Here is a 20,776-nt window from a genome sequence, read left to right as displayed (position 1 = left end):
GGTCATCCAGGTACACAACGCAGCGGCTACGAGGGATATCCACAAGCACCCTCTCCATCAGCCTCTCAAACATCGCTGGCGCATTGCAGAGCCCAAATGGCATGACCCTGAACTGCCACAGCCCCTGTCCAATGGTGAATGCAGTCTTAGACCTTGCGTCGGGGGCTAACTCCACCTGCCAGTAACCGCTGCGTAGGTCGAGGGAGCTGAACCAACTGGAGCCGGTAACGTAATCTAGGGCCTCGTCAATCCGCGGCAGCGGGTACGAGTCCTTCTTGGTGACTGCATTGAGACGGCGAAAGACCACGCAGAACCTCGGGCTGCCATCCTTCTTCCCCACCAGAACCACGGGTGCCGCCCATGGGCTATTGGACAGCTCGATCACCCCAGCCGCAGCCATCTCACGGATCTTCTCTTCCGCTACCTGCCGTTTCGAGAGGGGCAGCCGGTGTGGGCGCAGACGGATGGGCCGAGCAGAGCCGGTGTCGATGGTGTGCTGGACCAGACTCGTCTGCCTACAGTCTTTGTCACTGGCGGCATTCTCAGTGTCAATGTCCACATTCTCGTCCAGGAGGCACCTCAACCGCTGGCGCTGGTCGACGTTGAGGCCTACGCTGCTGCGCTGCCAAAGGTCATCAACAGCCTCGATGGTCTCAGTCGAAGGAGGGTTTGTCAGGCTGAGAGGCTGAGGCTGAGGCTGAGGCGAGTGGAGATGACCCGGAGCCACCGGCATCCGAAATCTGCTGAGCGGCAGCTGCCCGACACCTGTCCCGTCTGGTCCCCGTTCCCTGCTTTTGGCTGCGCTGGAGAGCAAAAGTCTCTGCGCCAAGAGTGATAGCCAGCTTCGCGGTGTCGACGCAGGCCCCCCAGCGGCTCAGCAGATCCAGGCCAATGATGCACTGGTCTTGAATGTCGGCGAGCCAGAAGTCGTGCACCAGCTCTAGATCCTTCACTTGGATCCGCAACGGTTTCTTCCCCCGCATAACAGTTTTCTCCCCCGTCACTGTCATCAGCTGGGTGTCTGTGGGCAACCAACCCTTCACCAGTGGCCCGGATGTTCCAGGGAGCACGCCAGGTCGTATCAGGGAAATGGTAGACCCTGTGTCCACCAGGGCCTGGCATGGCTGGTCCTCAACACAGCAGCTCAGGTAGAGTCCCTTGAGGTGCCCAACTCGGCCCACCACTGTGCATCGTCCTTGGAGGGGGGCAGGAAGCTGGAGCGGTGGTCCCCTTGCTACACCGCTTCCTCCTCGTTTCCCTGAGGCTGCGTAGTTCTGGTCTTCGGGGCTGGTGCTGGGCAGTCACGCGCCACGTGGCCAGGCTCATCGCACCGGTAGCAGCGGTTGGTCGGTCGGCGAGGACGCAGCTGGGACATCTCGGCGACCTACCCGTCGCAGTCTGCGGCTCTGATTTGGGGGTAGTTTGGGGGGGGCACCTGCTGGTTAGGTCGCGAGGTGAGCACCGGCTCGGCCCTTTCAGCCTCAAGGAGCGCCTCACGGAGGGTCTGAGGCATGGCCAGGCGGACGTGTTAGCGTAGTCGCTCTGGGAAAAGTCCTTGCAGAAAAGCACGCAGGCTAAGCTCCTTACGGGCTGCTGCTGGAAACTCCGGGTAGCCACGACGAGCATACAGCAACACGTCTGCTGCAAAGGTGCCCAGGCTCTCCCCCGGTCGATGGCTCCGGTTGGTTAGCTGCTCTCTGCTCTGATCAGTGGAGTGCCGCTGCCCGAATTGCCTCTCGAGTGCCGCAGTGAGGGCCTGGAGCTCATGCTGCTCTGCCGGGGCTAGGTCAAGGAGTATCTGCAGTGCATCTCCCTCTAATGCTAGTGCTAGGTGTGTAGCAGTCTCCTCTTCACTCCAGCCACTATGTCTGGCGGCCAGCCGCACTTGTGAGAGGTAGGACTCTAGCGGGGTTAGCCCGTTGTATTTTGGTACCTTAACTGGCGTGGTAGGCATAACTGCTCGCGGCTGGGGGCTCGGCGTGTGGGTCGACAGAGGTAGCCCATGAAGCATTGCCCTAGCATCTGTCGCGATGGGCCGCCGCCGCGGTGCGCTCGCGCCATCGGGACCCGTCGGACTTACATGGCCGCTCACATCCTCTCTCTTCAATCGCCAGTTTCCCAAGCGGGGAATGTTCTCCTCGACAGCTTGCTCCAGCCTCTGAATGTCTCTCTCCATTACGGCGAGGGTGAGCTATCCCACTTCTGACACCAATGTGGCGAGCTCAGACAAGGAGGAGACGGAGGTATCGTTTGGTCTTGCTTCCCGTGAGCTAGCCAGGGAGCACAGCCGTTTATTAACATTTTCAGAAGAACACACTGCCGCTAGCTAACTGCTCAGCGCGGCAACAACAACAACAATACACAGGGCGCCCTCTGACCCAGGAAGGACACACTGTTGCAGCGAGAGAGCGTCACTCGTCACCATGGCAACATACACAAAACATAACTGTACAAACAGAACCCCGAACAGCCCTGACCCGCTACAATATTAACATTTAATTAGTTGCTGGTAATATTGTAATTCAGACAAATTAACTAAAGTAGGACACTGAACATTTTCTAATCTTTAATGTAGTTCTACAAGATAAAAACGTGACAGAAACATCAAATTACTTAATGTAAACATGTTTTTACAGTATATCAAAGTATAGTATAGTAAAAGTATATCAGTAAATAATTAACAGCTCACCCAATTTTAATGACTGAATAACCCACTGAATGGATTTTAGCAGTTGCAATCACACCCATATACATAGGCCAGACATTCAAAATGGGTAAAAATGGCTTCTTTCCAACAGGTGTGGTTGGTTAAGGGTCCTTCGATTGGTCTCATGGCACAATGCCACGGTTTACTTATATACCTACAAGGAGCACAGTCATTGTTAATGACATTAGGCTACTCCTGTGCTTTTGCTTATATCACCTGTTCAAAATGTCTTCATCCTGTGTGTTGCATCTTCAAAAAATAAAAATACAATAACTGAGCCTTACACCGGGGTATCGTTGCACTGGTTTACTGAACCTTACTTTCAGGGCATGTACAGAACATGAGCATCCATTTTCTACTGCCTCCTACAGGACACACTCTTCTTCCACTTCCTTACACATTAATGTAACACAGAACTAATACTGCCTCTCCTGGCATTACCATTGTAACAACACATTCATTCTGTTTCTTTCAGAAGATTAACAGGAACTTAGGATGTAGGTATCTATGAATAATAACTATTATGTATACTCATATTTATATAACCACTTATTTCTTGCGATACCACACTGTGAAAAATCAAATCTAATTTTACACCATTTGACTAGAAAATATGAGCCTTATGGTGGTGCTAGACAACGAGATAGTAGGATATTCATCCCCTGGGAACCACTCTAGGTTTTAATGAGAGGTGAACCACCTTATCAGAAAGCAACAGTTTATTAATTGATTGCCATAACATCAACATTACTAGAAATGATAGATAGCTTCCCGCTGTAATTTTCCACTTGTATGTCAGTATTGGGTAATAATTGATCGATACTGCACATAGTCAATCATTTATAAACCACCAATAAAGCCATTAAGTCATACCGAATTCACTTGCGTAATTCTGGTTTATTTCCTATGGTGCTTTTCACTGTCACGTTAAATTAAATTTAGCCCTATAAATGTTCATCGTCTGCACTTTTGCAAATCCCTGATCAATGCCGCATGATGGTTTATAACGTTTGCCGGTCGTTATCGGTCTGTCAGTCAGAAGCTGTCAAGAGAATCAGGTAAAAGGGCGGATGCAGGGAGACTGCCACTTTAAGAGTTGCATGGAGAAGCTAGTGATTTTCCACTCAAACTGATATTAAACGCACACACGCTCATTGAATCAGCGATCTTGGGGGGAGAAAAAAAGTAGATTACATTGTATGACTCGTCGTTAAACACAGGCTACCAAACAAGGAACAACAGGCTGCTTAGTAAAAGTAAGAGGACGGGTAATCCTATATATTCTTAATATATCATTGAGTGCATGAGGTTAATAGACTATGTTTTAATAGGAGAAAATGTGTGATAGGAGAAACCCTAATTAATCCAAATGTAAGTTGTTGTTTGTTTAATATTTAGTGTTCTGATGCGGAAAGTAAGCTTGCTGATCCTTTTTATTCGCTCATAAAAAGCTGAAAACATTTCCTCTTTTTCTTTCACATGATGCTGTGCGCTTATCCGTTACAGAGAAGCAACACTGTTTCAGCCCTGCCATACAAACGACGTGACTAAATTAGGGCATGTTTTGGTCATATACTGAAAAAAAGGGAGGGAAAGGAGCGAAGTTCTGGTCTTTGAACCCTCTTTTGCCTGTTCATCGTGTCTGATAAGACAGCGTTTCCAGTTTCAGTTTGGTCGCATTTGCTGAGCTGCTGTGGTGCGTTCAGGGGCGGTGCGTTCACAGTGATATGTGATGAGGATGAGGAAAATGTGAAGGTGCACCTTCGCTTTCCTCAGCCACAAATCATTAGCTGAGTGAATGCTGAAGTAGGTGTGATGAACTAAGACGTTTACTAGCTTATATATTAGTGACACATACTTAACCTACTTCTTCTGTCTCCGCCTCAGCCAGTGTATGATTGATTGGCGTGTGTCCTTTAGTAACACCAGTCCGCCCTCTCAGCAGATGAAACCTCAGGGGTCGCTGTACCTCTTTTGGCATTGGTGCTGAAAATAAAGTCCCCGAATTGGCCCTTCGGAGGGTGTGAGGTGCTCACAAGGTTTCTTGAAGGCTGACTTAAAAAAGTGTTTTTGTTTGTGAACTTGTGACATGTGTAGTAGTTTCATATATTACTGTGAAACTCCTTGTAAACCTGAAAATAAATTGGGATTCTTCGCTAAATTAGGAGGCGATGCTGTTTGATTTTCTTTGATGGTTAGTGTTTTCCTGGATTACTGCAATTATTCATTTCAAATACAACAACACAAAACACAAACATTTTAATATATTAGCTGACTGCTGATACAACACAGAATCCCCTTCAAAATGAAAGGTCTTTAAACTGTACCCCATCCAACTTTGGCAAGGGGACCTTCAGTTACTGTGATCCTCCTTTCTAAACTGCCTTCTGATTAGATACCCATCACAACAGCTTCTGTTTCTTTACTTTTTTTTTTTTTTAATAAAAGGCTGCTGTGTGGTCAATCTAATGAACATCAAGTCCACTTGTGTCATATATGTGATATGTTTTACATTTTTATTCCTTTATTGCTGATGGTGCAGTGGTGTGGTTGTTAGAACTCCCGTTTCAAAAAGGTCTGGCTTTGAAGCTTCTCACCAGTTGGATCCTTTATGTGTAGCATTTGCATTTTGTCCCTGCACCTGCATAGCTTCCCTCCAGTTCCTCCATATTCCTTCCCACAGTCCAACAGCATGCATATTCGGTTGTTTATTTATGCAAAGAACATTGAATTAAAGCTTAATAACATGTACTATATAAGTGAATTTACATGTGTTGTTCAGACTGCACACAGACCTGATCATCTCAAAGTGAGCATCAGTTTTAAACCCGACACTTTAGCCAAATTGCAGAAGACAAGATGTGAAAGCCTGTAAGAAAAACAAAAACGCAATTCTTAAAGGGAAAAAAGAAGTCGTAGGTGAAAGAACAAAGTATATTCACGATTTGCATTACCCATCCAGTTTGACATTGTTATAGTTAAGTTCATAATTTGTTAGACAGAGACACCATTTTTAGAGTATGGCCTCAGAGGATTTTAAGACGAGCAGTATGTGATTGAAATACAGGCTTGGATGTTTAATTTAGGAGTTAAAATGCATTAACATTTTAGGAATTACACCCATTTTTCATTGCTTAGTCCCATTTTCAGAGGCTAAAGCTAATTGGACAGTTGACTGACAAGCAGTTAAATTTCCAGGTGAGGCGTGTTTCCTTTTTATTTCAGATGAAGCAGACATATCTGAAGCTGATTCAGAGTGTTGAATTTACAAGTATTAACTTGAAGTATTAACCAGAATGATGGGAAGAGAAAAGTATGGAGATGGAGAGAAAGAGCTCATGATAAGAAGTATGCCACATCATCTGTCAAACATGGTGGAGGTAGTGTTATGACATGGGCGTGTATGGTTGTCATTAAAATCAGGTCAAAGTGATTATTGATGATGTAACTGCTGGTGGGAATGGCAGGATGCGTTATGAAGAATCCATGGCTAATTATTAGCCAAATTGTGTGACCTAACTTGGCATAACCCAAATAGTATATAGAGCATGACACTGAGGAACATACTGTATGGATAATGAATCCAAGAGGTGCCAAAGATGTATTTAACCAGCAGCTTGTCACCAGCCGGTTCATGTCCCTCATTTAACTGTGTAAATCCTCCAGTGGAGTTTAAACAGACTTTTCCATGCCAGCCATTGTGAGCCACTGAAGCAATGAACTGCATCCCAATAGACCATTAACAAGCAGAGGAGACACATTGCCTTATTTGGCATTGTTATTAGTTGATACTGTACTTGTTTACATTTCCCAGATAAAACGCCACGTGTCATGAAAGGACAGAGGACATCTCGACATGGTCTTAAATTAAATTAGTTTTCACATGAAGATCTCTCTTAAAAGGAAGTGCGGTTGTGGAAGTGAAATTCATTTTTCAGTTCTGTTTAAGTGTCTAAAACAAACAAACAAACAAATAAACAAACAACCTCTCAATGCTTCATTCAGTTGGTCACTTTGTAGCAGATCATAAACCAGTCAAGGACTCTCAGTCGCTTCCTCTGAAATGTCCTCTGTGTCTACAACATGAATAAATAGTATGTGTATGCATTGCTTGTGTGACACACACTCACCCCCCACCACTTGGCAGTTTGTATGTTTGTGGGCAGAGACTTGTAAGTGGAAATTTACAGTCTCCCACGTTGGTACCTGAGTTGTCTGTCAGAGGAAAGCTGTGTCCAATCTCTACTTTGGGTTTAATTGTCTTTAGCCAAGGGGCGGGCTCTGCTGTCAGCTTCACTTCTTCTGACCCTGGCAGCATAAAGACATTCAGTACAGAGGAATGGTGACAGCTGAGAGAGAGGAACACTATACATAGTCGCAGCCATGAAGGAAATGTAAGTTTTTTGTATTGTTTTTCTGAGGGGAGATTTGATTTTACTGGGTACAGCTTGTGTGTGTGAAGTCACAGCTTTGTCAGATTAAATACAGTGTGAAAGAACTGCGAATAGGCTTTGTTGTTGTTGTTGTTGTTGTTGTTGTTGTTGTTGTTTTTGTGATGCAAATTGACATGAAGAAGAAAGGCAGTAATTTTACATTCATCACTGAGGATTCTCAACAAGTCCACTATTTTCGTTCTTAAAGGCTTAGGGATTTTTTTGTGAGCTATATCTGGGGCCAGCCCAAAGGACTGTTCGCTTAAATCTATAGCTTCCTAACACGAGGCAGGCAAGTGAAAGCTTACGCTGAGTGGACGAGAGTAAAAGGAGGGGAGTAAAAGGGATAAAGAGAGAGCGAGAGAGAAACAGGATGAGAAACAGAACTGATCCAGTTATGTAAGCAAGCCTGAGAATGGCAAGCAATTCAAGTGAACTTGTCATGCATAACAGGAAGAGAGAAAACTCAGAATAAGATGGCTCACAGTGTGCACCAATTTAGTGAGGAGACATGTGAGAGCTCTCAGAGAATCTTTTCCCCAATGTTGTTGTTGGTTAAAGTCCATTTCCTGAGAGATGAAAGTGTGATTGTAAATTCAATTGCCTCTTTTTTTTTAACTGTCTCTATAAAAAAGTTCTCTTGACTAGGTGTCAAGAGGAACTGAACTTAGATTAGTTAGTTTCTGCACATGCTTTTCATCACCTGATCTTTGTTAAGAGGAAGTATCTGATTTTTCTGTGCCAACTCATTCTCAGTAGCATCAGATTCAATCTCATATCTTATTAATTAATTATGGCTTTGTCATTATGGCTCCTTTGTTCTTTCTAAAACACCCGCTGGCCGGGAACTTAAATTATATTCAGCTTTGCCATGCGTTACACGGTTATTCCTACCCTATTAGGGTTGCTTTTTTCTTTTTGGCTCATGCAGCGCAATAGGATACCTCGACCCGTATTAACAAATCCTTTCTTTCGTGGAAAGATGGTTTACACTGTAAACACTCGAGTTAACTTAGGCTGTTGTAGCTTCTTGAGAGTAGCCAGCACTACGGGGAATGTACAAGGATATCGTCCTCTCTAAATTTGGATCCTGTTGAACTGAGTCGCTACTGATGTGGTAAAAAAAAAAAAAAAACAGAGATCCTTCAGGTTAACTCGGGTTCATAAAGTCTTTCATTGTTTGTGAAAAAACACTCATCTGAATTACAACAGTGTAATTTAACTGTGGTTTACAGCATGTGTTTAAAACCAAATGATTTTCTTCATCTGTGGGTTATTGCGACAGAGTAAGAAGGACAGTGGGTTTCTTCACTGTGTGATTGCACCAGTGTATTCTGTTGCAATCTGTAGCGCTGATGTTTTGATGTCTCTTGGTAAAATTGTAGAATTTGCATTTTGACTCTTCTTGCCTAAAACGTATTCCATACTGGATCTGCTCTCTTGTCAAAGGCAAATCTGCTCACCAACCATTTCTATAGTCTGAATGACCTCCAGGCATGAGTTGCTCAGATTAGCAAGATTAGCAGCATTGTCGTGTATATTATGCGCTCGCAAAGCAACCCGAAACACAGTCAGGAGATAGCATTATCTCCCTAATGCGTCTCCCGCTCACCTCTCTCCTTTTGTTTGTATCACTGTGTCTTTTTTTTCTTTGCCTGCAGCATGGCACAAAAAGAGAAGCTTCAATGTCTGAAGGACTTTCACAAGGACACTCTGAAACCTTCACCAGGGAAGAGCCCAGGTACGAGACCTGAGGATGAGGCAGAAGGCAAAGCTCCTCAGAGGGAGAAGTGGGCCAGTAAGCTCGACTTTGTCCTGTCCGTGGCTGGAGGCTTTGTCGGATTAGGAAACGTCTGGCGCTTCCCTTACCTTTGTTATAAAAATGGTGGCGGTACGTAATAGATGCACAACAGATAGAATAAAAAAAAAGATCAAGATTAAGGTCACAAAATATCTGAACTCAATCGTGCTTGAATTCCCTCAGGTGCATTTCTTATCCCTTACTTCATCTTCCTTTTCGGGGGTGGTCTGCCGGTGTTTTTCCTGGAAGTCGCACTGGGCCAGTACACCTCTGAGGGAGGGATCACCTGCTGGGCTAAGCTCTGCCCCATCTTCACTGGTCAGTTCAAACACACAAACACAAACTTCTCACCCACAGAAAGAAGGATAAAACCTCTGCACAAATGTTCCCCACCTTGTTCGTTTAATATTTAACACTGAGTAAAAGCGAGGTTTGTCTGAGCGAGGTTTCTGCCCTCATTTTCCTCCTGTGTCAGTCCAGTATTCATCTTTTGGACAGCGTGTTCTGCCGAGTTGTCCTCTTCTCTCTGCCAGTACAATTAGACCAGTCTTACCCCATTAGTCTGCTTTGTGTTGTGAAGGTTACATCACAAAGAATGCAGAAATGCAGAAGCTAAGAATTAAAATTCCTGAATATCGAGGTTTGGAGCTTCGGCTGGAGGATACCCATGTTTATATATTAGGTTTATTTCCCCCTCTTTTTAAAAAAGAAAACATTAAAAACCCAGTTATAGCTCTACTACACATGCACAATGCTCAGTCCTCATGCAGACAAGATCACATGTCCCCAGCTTATTCTAACTCTTGAACATAATGCAAGCTTATATTATTCATACAGAAAGCAAAGAAAAAAAGAACAACACACACACTTACCTAAATTTTTCCTACAAGCAGGAGCACATGTGCCAGCCACCAAACAGCTGGAACTGCTGTGAACTTCCGCTTTGTGCGTGCTTCAGCACAACAACACGAATAGCTTATTTGTTTAGTATCTAGCACATAAATGGTTCTTTGCTGGGTGGGAGAGGACAGCAAGTTTTCTCTCATAGATGTCTGTTCTTAATAAGTGTCGCGTCTCTCCCCCAAAATGCGCCTGCTGAAATCGACTGATGAGTTCTTGGTTGCCATAGAAACAGACTGTGAGGGGGGAAAAGTTGCCTAGCAATGATCAGAGTCTCGTGCAAACCTGCTGCATGAGACTCTGATCATTTTGTTGCCATGGAGCTGCAGCGTGCCTGCTTGTTTTGTTTTGGATTATGAGATATAATCAAAACTGTGAGTACTGCGGGACAGCACTGCCTCAGTTGCTCTTTTGTCACCTGATTTCTTTACTTGAGCTCTTGCCGGACCGCTTATATGCATCCCTTTACATTTGAATGACAGCTGTAGACAAGCACTGACGCACCACACCCGTGGCAGCTGCTTTGACACTCTTACTCATGTTCACACGTGGGACATCACGCAAGAGGAAACTGCATGGCTCCCGGATCTCCAGCAGCTGTCAACGGTCCCTGTTATCCAAAGAATGCCGAAGCTGATGTCTGCCCACCTGCTGTTATAGAGAAAGTCCCCAGTTTGCTGTGGAATTGACCAATCACAGCTCTCTGTGCTGTTCAGTATACCTTAATGTGTTTTTATCGCACAGGGAATATGCGACTTTACTCATGTGGACCGCGTGCGTCGTCTATCAGTTTGCATTTGGAATGTAGGAAGGGGGAGGTGGGAGTGAAAGAGATGATAAGTTTAAAAATACTCCAAAGCAATGGAAGAGTACCGGGGTGTTTGTGTCCAGGTTCCCAGCAAAGTCATCTAAAAATAACTTAAAAACACTAAGGACATTATAACAGTAGATAGTCAAGTGAAGCCTGGGCTGTGTTCCTCTGTGTTCGAGTTCGAATAAAGTCTTCTTGTTCACCTTTGACCACACTCCGTGTCGCTGCTGTAACTTCACAATATTTTCATGTTCTTTTAAAGTGGCAATTATCGATATTTTGAAATAAACAGAGGCTCACATGACTAATTTCCCATCAGCTTGTTTTGATGAACACGCATGGAATTTTAACCCATCTCTGCAGTAAATTATGTGTGCCGTTTTGTATACTTTGCATTGTTTTAATTTCCTGTTTTGGTTCACTCTGACTGAGCTCTCACAATAGGCAGTAATAAAAACAAAAAACCGATAGGGTAGGTGAGCAGCTGAACAAAAAAGGAGAACTGAATCACGTGTTTTGTCAATGTTGTGTTCACAGCAATTTTTCTGCCCACAAGTGGTCACAAATCTGTTACTGCAGCTTTAAACGAAGCCGACACAAAGCCTGATTCGAATGTTAAAAGAAAGTTTTACCTTAAAATTCAAATCTGCCCGCCCTCTTATTGTGTCTCCAGGTATTGGCTATGCCTCTATCGTGATCGTGTCTCTACTAAACATCTACTACATTGTGATCTTGGCCTGGGGACTCTACTACCTGTTTCAGTGCTTTCAGCCCGAGCTCCCCTGGGCAAAATGCAAGCAGCCTTGGAACACAGAGCACTGTGTAGAGGACACAGTGCGCAAGAACAAGACCCTTTGGCTGGCAGCCAATGCTACCAACTTTACCTCCCCCGTCACCGAGTTCTGGGAGTGAGTGGCACACACACACACACACACACACACACACACACACACACACACACACACACACACACACACACACACACAGAAAATCTGGATCATATTAAGAGACAAAAGAAGAATCTTTTAAAGGATTTGACCTGTGGGTGAATGCATTGACACAGGCTGAGCATAGCAGGATTATCTGGTTAAACTTAAAAGTCAGAAAAAAAATAATAGTAGAAAACTTCAGAGCAAGAGATTATGCTTGATTTTTGTTAAAGGAAAACATATTTAAGAAACACACACACACACACACACACACACACACACACACACACACACACACACACACACACACACACACACACACACACACACACACATATCCACTCTTCAGTATACCAAAGTAACAGTGCTTCTTTATCTTGCTTGTGTAAATGTGTTTGAACAGCAACATTCTTGCAAGGGGAGTGTTTACTTTTAGAAAGCACTAGTTCTCCACTAGTTTAATATAAACTTGGTTTGCACTGCATTATGCTAGTTCATCCTCAAAGTTAGACCGTAACTGTGAAATTAAATTGAAGAAAAGTTTTTTTTTTTTCATGCACATTTGCTTTGTAATATGTTTGGATCTAATGGCAATTTGTGAATTGTTAGTTAGGCACTTACATACGTTTTCTCTGCAGACGCAACGTCCTAAGCATCTCCACTGGAATTGAAGACATAGGGCCCCTGAAGTGGGACTTAGCACTGTGTCTCCTGGCAGTGTGGGTCATCTGCTTTTTCTGCATCTGGAAGGGAGTCAAGTCCACAGGGAAAGTGAGTGTGACTCATCAACACACCCTGTACTTTTTGGGTTGCTTGGATGCAGTTTTTTAGTTTTTCCCTAACAAGTCAGTGACAAAACACTGCTGCTCAGAGAAAGCCCACATGCTTGGAAACAAGGTTAATAAAGATGATTAAGAGACACAGACCTCCACGTTGTCCTGGAAGTCAGTCCTTGGCTAGACACACTGTCTGCTGTAAACACTTGACTGGCGCTCCTTAGTCCTGTCTTTGTTTCTGTTAGCAGACCCGAAAATGGGTTAGAGGCAAAAGGCTTTGAAAGTCTTTGAAAATGGATAACTCTATTAGGAACTGGAGGTGTGCGTATTTCCCTATTTTTGTGACAAATTTGTCTTAAAATGATTTAACCTTTAATCAGCTAACAATTCAGGATTTATTGTATGCAGATTGCACGAATGCCACGTTATACTGTGTCATGCATGACTTTTCTTATAGAAGAAGTGTATCTAGGCCCTCCACTCAGCTATTCGTTGGGGGAAATTGTTATCACCCAATAAGAACAATGTTTCCTTTGAGCTGGAGCTGGACAAATATGAGTGGAAATGAAACTTAAAAAATGAAGAAGCGTTTATCGCACTATATCTCAACAGTGATGAGTCATAACCATGTAAATGTTGTTCATTGTTTTTAGCTAATAAATCCTTTGTCCGGTCTAGGTGGTGTATATAACAGCAACTTTCCCATTTGTCATGCTGATTGTACTGCTGGTGCGTGGGGTGACGCTTCCTGGAGCCAGAGAAGGGATCAAATTTTACCTTTACCCTAACGTAACCCGCCTACAAGATCCAGAGGTAAGAATGAAAACCTTTTTTATTTGATCTGTTAAAGCTTCCTACAATAGTCTCTGGGCCATATAAAATTATATAAAGGAAGCCGTTCACACATAAAGATCCCAAACAGCACCTGCATAGCTCACAAATCAAGAGAATATAACTTTAGTCCATTAAACCAAAAGATTAAACAAGGCAGCAATGAAGCAGTTTAATAGGATACAGTTGCAATAGCAAGTGAATATGCTTACATTACAGGCATGACTCTGACCATATATTTTTAAAAAGACGAAGTGATCTCTGGATTTTGCTGGTGGATTTTATTACCTTTGGAAAGAGTCAGAGGCCGTCTGTTTCCTTTTGTTCCCAGACTTTTTGCTAAACTAAGATATTCCACTGCTGCTGTTTATGGCTTTACTGCACCTTCACATCATGCACATGCTCCTTCTCAAAGTCAAACAACATGGTCACGATTTTTAGCTTTCGAGCAATTTTCAGTTCATTGTTTGAATTTTACTGGTCACAGCTTTCTGTGTTTTGGATATAATAGAACAAGATGATAGGATGATGATGATGGAGTACTTAACCTTATTTTTACTACCCCTAAGCATGTATCAGTGATTGTAGAGTTAAGGCAATCTTTTGAAATCTTGAAAAATCAGCAATCACATCCTACTTCTCAGGTGTGGATTGATGCAGGAACCCAGATTTTCTTCTCCTATGCCATTTGCCTGGGCGCCATGACGTCACTGGGGAGCTACAACAAGTACAAATACAACTGCTACAGGTGAGCTGTGTTTCCACTAGGGCGAGTGGGAGTCTAGTAGTGACAGCAACTCGGTTGCGTGAAAAGAAAATGGGAACTTCGGTTCCACCTGTGTTCATTAACAACCTCCATGACATATGTGTGACATAGGGACTGTTTGCTGCTGGGAGGCCTCAACAGCGGTACCAGTTTTGTGTCTGGCTTCGCAATATTTTCCGTCCTGGGCTTCATGGCACAAGAACAAGGGGTGGACATTGCCGATGTGGCAGAGTCAGGTACGAGGGTCCAAGGTGATGGCAGCAGTGATGGTGGGTGCTGCTGCCCGGAAAAAAAAGAAAAGAAAAGAAAAAAAAAAGACAATTGGAAAAATTGAAAATTGAATTCAATTTAAAAGAAGTAGCTTATGTAAGTCTCGAAATCTAGCAACGTAGAGGTATCGGCAACTGCGCACTCCTTGAACAAAAGCCTCAAAGAAACAGGTTTATTTCTACAAAGTGTGATCCACGTTTTCTAAGGACAGATTTCATGGCATTGGTGAGATGCTGTGTGTTTTAGCTACACAATGAACTGCGGCGTTAAAGAGCTCCTGCACTGTGCCGTCATCATTACTACAGCTGTTCAGTGGCACCAGTCTGTCCCACAGTCATCCTCCTCATGCCATTCAGTAACTTTATCTTTTGGACCATTGCTAAGAAGACTGGCCCTTTACTGTATGTATGTAACTGTATGTTGTAAGCCCAGTTCTGCTAACAAGCTGTGGATCTCCTGAGATGGACGCCACTGGTTCTGGATCTGTCTTCCTCTATTTCTTATGTTGACTTTGAAGGGGAGGTGTCTTCTTTAAGCATGCTTTCTCTGCTCAGTTTAAGTTAGAAGTTTTGCTATCTGGAATATAATAAAGTAATCAAATGAACACTAATTCTATGCTGCTTCCATCATATATGGAAACCAAAATATATCTATATATCTATATGTATATGTTTTTTCAAATATTTTGACCTACATTTTTCTCAGCTGTTCAATTGATGGAGTCTCTTCCTGATGCTCTTATAATATCTCACTGAACTGGTTCATTGCTTTGCTAAAATCCATGTCTGCTTTGTTTAAATTAAGTTTATTATCACTGCACACCTTGATGCAGTGATAATAAACCAGCATGTCACAGATATTGAGTGCTTATCGAAATGCATCCTGATAAACTCATGTTCAGAATGAATGAGCTGTAAATATTCTGTCAGGCAGCTGTGATTTGTACAGTAAGAAAGGCAATATACACTGAGTAACAGTCGGCAGTTATGTAATATGTTACGTGTGAAGTATGTATACTTACATTGTATACATAAGTATGTATTTTTGTTGATTTTTGTTGCTTGTGCTACAGAGGATAAATTAGATTAAAAACCAATCTAAAGATGGTTTTAATATATGGCCAGCAAAAAAAAAGGAACCATTTCACACAGTTAGAGCTATTCCATGTCTTGTTGGCCATAACGCAGTATTTCCTTTGCTCTTTGCTACTTTATTTTACCATTCCCTCACACTGTATCGGCCAAGCCAAAATTAGATAGAAATGTTAATTCTGTCCTCTCTCCCTTCTCCCCATCCCCTCTCTGTTCTCCTTCCAGGTCCCGGCTTGGCCTTCATTGCCTACCCTAAAGCTGTATCCATGATGCCACTGCCAACCCTGTGGGCCATTCTCTTCTTCATCATGCTGCTGCTTCTGGGCCTTGACAGCCAGGTCAGTGTTTTTGCTGTAGTGTAAAGCTATCCTCAGAACAGTTGTTTGGTCTTGTGCCCGTTAATTTGAGACGGACACCTCCAAGAGTCTGTGAGTTCATTGACCGAATACGTAAAACACATTTAGTGTCTCTCCTTTCTGTTTCTAACCTCTCTAAGTTATCAGATGACTGACAGACAAGAAACCGGTTTAAACAAAGGCATTTTACTACCACATTTGATTCCTTAAGGATCACAGTTCCTTTGTGGAAGTTGGTGGATGTCCAAACATTTAGTTAATAAAAGTAAGGATAATAGTTTGTACGCAAGCAGCCTAGCTTTCATACGAGGCAGAGCTCTGATTAAGACAAGATAATCTAAGTAGACAAAACACAAGTGTACTCCCAAGGGATTCTCCAGCTATATCACATTTCCTGCCTTCAAGTGTAATTCTACTCTTGTGCTAACTGAGTCCTGCACATGGCAAGCTCCTCATCTCAGTCAGCTGCAAGATCAGGCCAGCACTCTAAATTTGAGTACATGTAAAAGCTCATGCAAGTGCTGCTATTTCCATGAGAGAACTAATGCCAGTGTGTGTGGGTGCATTTATTTGGCCGTAAATTATATGCACATTTGTACTCCTGAATGCTATATATTGTTAACCTCGCTCACACATACATGCCACAGTTGTGTAAGGGTTTTTTTCTTTGTTATTGTGCAACAAAGGAGCGTGTTCTCTGTGAGGAAATTCATAGTTTTCTTGAAACATATTGTTGCTTATGAGGCAATGAGGAGACACAGGGGAGCGAGAGTGTTACACAGACAAGCAGACAGAGACAGTGATTCACTGTTTTGTTGCCCTTGTGTCTTGGTAGCAACAAACCAGTGTTGCAGAGAGGAGCCTTGTTTAAATTCTCATTACTGCCCAACAAAGACGGCCCTCATTCTCTAATCACTCGTTTGTGGAGGCAAAACAAGAGCTGCGCACACGCAGAAAGATATGCACATTTTTAAATGTTTTTTTCTTTTTTAAATTCTCTGAGAACTTTTTTTGCTTTTGTCCCCACAGTTTGTTGAAGTGGAAGGTCAGATCACCTCTATTGTGGATCTGTATCCAGCCGTCCTGAGGAAAGGTTATCGGCGAGAGATCTTCATAGCTGTGATGTGTTTCATGAGCTATCTCCTGGGACTCGCCATGGTGACAAAAGTAAGTCCATCAGCAGTCACTAGCGCACATACTTCTGATGGCTGTCCTGTTAAGATAAGGAAAAGGAACAGATGAACAACAGCGATAACCCCGCACATTTTCTACATGCCTCTCTGCTGCTGTATTGTCATAGCCAAATATGGCTTCCTAGCACACTACCACACACACATCCGGTATGTCAGAATGGAACAATTTGGAATGCTGTTTTCCATTCAGCATTTAACCGTGCTTCAATGACGTCTTAGCACCTGTTGAACTCTACGGGTAGGGTGCCAGGATTCTTGTGTCCTGCTTTCAGCACCCTCGCCCACCCTTATTTAATACCCCCTTCTATCTCTGTGGGGTCCGTTTTTTCACCACACACACACATGTACACACAGATAATTAATGCAGCTTTCCGTCTCCTCTTTTTCCAGGGTGGCATGTATGTGTTCCAGCTCTTTGACTACTATGCAGCCAGTGGTGTGTGCCTTTTGTGGGTTGCGTTCTTTGAATGCATTGCTGTAGCCTGGGTTTATGGTAAGTGGAAGTGACTCTAGATGTGATAGGTTTCTGTTGTGTCCATCAAAAAGTTTCGTAAAAGAGGTCTTAATGATCTCTGGGGTGTAAAACAAAGGTGGCCTTGTGAGGTTTTCAGACGTCAGGAGTAAATAACTTTAACTGTGGGCTTGCTTTGAGGTTGAGGGGAGGTGAGGATGGAGTTAGTCCCCTGCTAGATTGTCATTGGCCACTGAGAGTTGCCTCCCACCAGATTGTACCCTACCAATATTAACAAAGCGACATTTAGCCAGAAGAGAAAAACCTTAAATGGAATGGAAGCAAAGCTGCACCTTCCCTGCTAATGCCCATGTGCTTTAATGGCACCCCTTTTATTGGTGGAGGCTCTGTGGTCCAGAAAAGTAGTTCCTGGACAACATTTAATTTGTGAAGCTGGGGGCTTTTGTGCTGAACTGATGCTGTTATAGTAGTTATTTGTCTATTCATCAGCAAAAAAGAGGAAAAGAGTAAAAACAGAATAAACAGAATTAATATTCACATCAACAGCTAATGTCTTGCACAAACCAGTGGACTACAGCACAGTTGCACTAAACACACAGCAATCTATAGCCAGCCAGTAAAGACCATTAATGGTCTTTTAAGATGTAAAAGACAGAGCTAAGATTATTGATACTAGATAGCCATGACCCAGTGAAACTCCAATGCAGTCCAAGGTCATTCTATCATTGGAAACAACAACACGTGTAGATTATAGAGTCGCTGGTATCTAATGTGCACTATTCACCATTTTAGCAAACTTTGCAGAAACAAATAGACTCGGCTTATTGTTTATTCTGTTTTGTGTTGAACAGGAGTCGATAACTTCTATGATGCAGTTGAAGATATGATTGGTTACAGACCAAACCCGTGGATGAAATGGAGCTGGTCCATAATCACTCCTGTCCTCTGCATGGTGAGAGATCAGTGGCACTTCACTGTGTTGGAGGAACTGGCGTGACAAATGTTGATTGCTGAAGGTCACATGTAAGGGGCGCAGCTTGTGCTAAATGCAGTGTGCGTGTGCGTGTGTGTGTGTGTGTGTGTGTGTGTGTGTGTGTGTGTGTGTGTGTGTGTGTGTGTGTTTGCTCCCTGTAGGGCTGTTTTGTCTTCTCACTGGTGAAGTACAAGCCATTGACCTATAACAAGGTGTATGAGTACCCTGACTGGGCCATCGGTCTGGGCTGGATTTTGGCTCTGTCCTCCATGATCTGCATCCCAATGGTGATGGTCATCAAGATCTTGCAGTCTGAGGGACCTCTGATTGAGGTGAGCTTTTAACGGGAGCTTTCCTGCAGAGATTTAAATGAGGGAAATCAATCCAAAGTCAAGAGGAAACAGACTTCCCGGCTCTTTGCAAAAGCAGAAAAGTCCAGTCAGCAATTTGCATGTATTTTTGGTTCATTTGTTTCAGCATTTTACTTAAAAAGAAAGTACACAATAATTAATAATCACATAAACTGCCCTTAATCAACCGCCCTTGTTTATTTTCTTGATAACTGTCATTTCAAGCCCTAAACCACCCCAGTTTCTGACGATCATTATTTTAATGTCTCATCTTCTTCCCTTTAGAGGATCAAAGCAGTGGCAGCCCCAGCGAAGTCAGGCGTGAGCTCCCGCCCGAAAGAATACAACTTGAAGGGCAGTGAGCTGACACAGCCCCTGGACCCAAATGGGAACAATGGCTTAATCAAGCCCACCCACACCATTGTAGAAACAATGATGTGAGCGCTCTCTGTGAGAGGAATACGATTGATGTGCTTTCTGTGGTATCATATTTGCTAACTTTAGTAGGTTTACGTTGTCCGGTATATTCACGTTAGAGATAGTCTGGTTTGATTTCTATGAAGAGGGTTTTATTATTGTATTTTATTTTTCTTGTGATTTTTTTTTTCATTTTTTACAATATTGATATTGTTGTTGTTACAGTTGTTGTTGCTGTAGTTGGCACTGATCTCAGTTTGGGCAGTATTTCGAGATAAAACATTTTAAATGTTTACTACCTTTCTGTTGATTCCGGAAAGATGAGGAATTTGCTTTTTTTTTTGCCAGTGCTATAGAAGAAAAGAGTAAATTCTCACTTTTCATGTTGTTAAATAAACTAAATGAGTAATTAACTGCAAAAAAAGGTGGAAGGTTTCACGTGATTGTGACGGTCTTGTTGTACTGACTTCTAATTTTTATGTCATTTTATGCCACAATGAAATGAATGTACCTCCGCTTGCGGCGGAAGCCAGTCACCTACATCTCTCAGAGAACATATCCATGACATTTTAAGCAGCAATATGCAGTGTATAGAGTAATCTCTTGCTTGACAACTTTTAAGTTACAAGTTGGTCTTGGCCAAATACTGTGAGAAATGCCTTTTTAAGACGATCCATCCTGAAAGCAGTTGAGATAAAATAAGAGAAAACGACAGGTAGGAAATAAAAAAAAAAAGGGGGGGAAACAAGGGAAGTGGCATTTTTAGAGTATTTGTACACTGCCTGTGTGACTACTATAGTCAGTGCATTTATTGAAACCTCTCTTTGCACTTTATATGTTGTTTCACCTTTATTGTAGTGTGTTTTTATTGTTGCAGAGTATCGCAGCTACATTTGCAACATGTTTCAGGAGAAATATTTTTAGCTTCTAACTTTTTGAAATTGTAAACTTTGATATGAGGTATGTAGTTGTCTCTTGACAGATGACAGAATAGAAAGTAGAAACTTGCCATCAGATATTCAGATTTCTCATTGTTAGTGGGATCTGTGGGAACATCACTCAGAAGCGTTAGTTTTTACTAAACCGCCTGACAGCTCTCTCCGTTGTGCTTTCAGTAGCAGGTGCGCTCTGCAGAACGACCACTGGAGTCTGGCTTTTAATTCAATTGTATTTGAGAGACTATTTGTAGAATTTTAATTGTTTGTAAATCACATATGCCTTTTTGTATCAATTTTATACTGCACATCATCTGAACACCATCACTGATTCATTATTTTAATCAAAGCTCACCAATGTGTTTCGCTACATGTCAGTTATCGTGAGCCCGGATTTGCACATTCAGGGTGCAATATTCAGTGAAGCGGTGGCGTAGTCTAATCATACGTAATGCATAACAAAGAAACAACTTGCAATAGTTCAGTACAACTTCTTGAGGATTGTTTTCCTGAAGCATGTGTAGGAGCCGCCACACCACCGTACCCTGCTGCTTTCTCCTTTTAAAAAATTGCAATGTGGAAATTTAAATGTACCAAAGTATTTTTGTCTCACAGTTTTTCCCTTTGAGATGCACATTGCATCATTTCTATATAGATTAAATAAACATATTTTTCTTTGGATTTGTGTGTATTTGATATTTCTGAAGCTATGAGAGTTTCTTTGTGTTTATGCCTACTTACTTCTATCATTAGATCTCACAGTTT

General features: G+C 42.8%; 1 protein-coding gene and 1 long non-coding RNA gene across 3 annotated transcripts; one reads left to right on the top strand and one right to left on the bottom strand.

Annotated features, from left to right (window-relative positions):
• The first annotated feature begins 3,853 nt into the window (after nt 1-3,853).
• slc6a6b (solute carrier family 6 member 6b) lies at nt 3,854-20,692 on the top strand. 2 transcript variants are annotated; one of them, XM_004546045.5, is made up of 14 exons: nt 3,854-3,963; nt 8,802-9,031; nt 9,125-9,259; nt 11,326-11,560; nt 12,220-12,352; nt 13,036-13,170; nt 13,833-13,936; nt 14,066-14,190; nt 15,541-15,653; nt 16,701-16,838; nt 17,255-17,357; nt 18,188-18,288; nt 18,471-18,641; nt 18,945-20,692. In XM_004546045.5, exons 2-14 carry the CDS (start codon nt 8,803-8,805, stop codon nt 19,098-19,100), a joined length of 1,878 nt encoding a protein of 625 aa, XP_004546102.1. In that variant the 5' UTR covers nt 3,854-3,963; nt 8,802; the 3' UTR covers nt 19,101-20,692. The 2 variants fall into 2 exon arrangements, with proteins under 2 accessions (XP_004546102.1, XP_004546101.1); XM_004546044.3 differs by lacking the exon at nt 3,854-3,963 and adding an exon at nt 6,968-7,101.
• Nucleotides 8,950-10,106, bottom strand: LOC143414453 (uncharacterized). The gene is made up of 2 exons (XR_013095069.1): nt 9,814-10,106; nt 8,950-9,467 (listed from the first exon to the last, which is right to left on the bottom strand). It is a non-coding gene; the product is annotated as an uncharacterized LOC143414453 (long non-coding RNA).
• Nucleotides 20,693-20,776: the final 84 nt, after the last annotated feature.

The sequence above is a fragment of the Maylandia zebra genome, linkage group LG20 (genome assembly GCF_041146795.1).
Source record: "Maylandia zebra isolate NMK-2024a linkage group LG20, Mzebra_GT3a, whole genome shotgun sequence".
Taxonomy (NCBI): domain Eukaryota; kingdom Metazoa; phylum Chordata; class Actinopteri; order Cichliformes; family Cichlidae; genus Maylandia; species Maylandia zebra.
Note: the sequence above shows the minus strand (reverse complement) of the source record. Positions and strands in the feature narration are given on the sequence as shown.

Coding starts and splice junctions, on each gene's coding strand:
- slc6a6b (XM_004546044.3), top strand. Junction 15,654..16,700: donor TTCTGGGCCTTGACAGCCAG/GTCAGTGTTTTT, acceptor TTGTCCCCACAG/TTTGTTGAAGTGGAAGGTCA. Junction 18,289..18,470: donor TCACTCCTGTCCTCTGCATG/GTGAGAGATCAG, acceptor TGCTCCCTGTAG/GGCTGTTTTGTCTTCTCACT.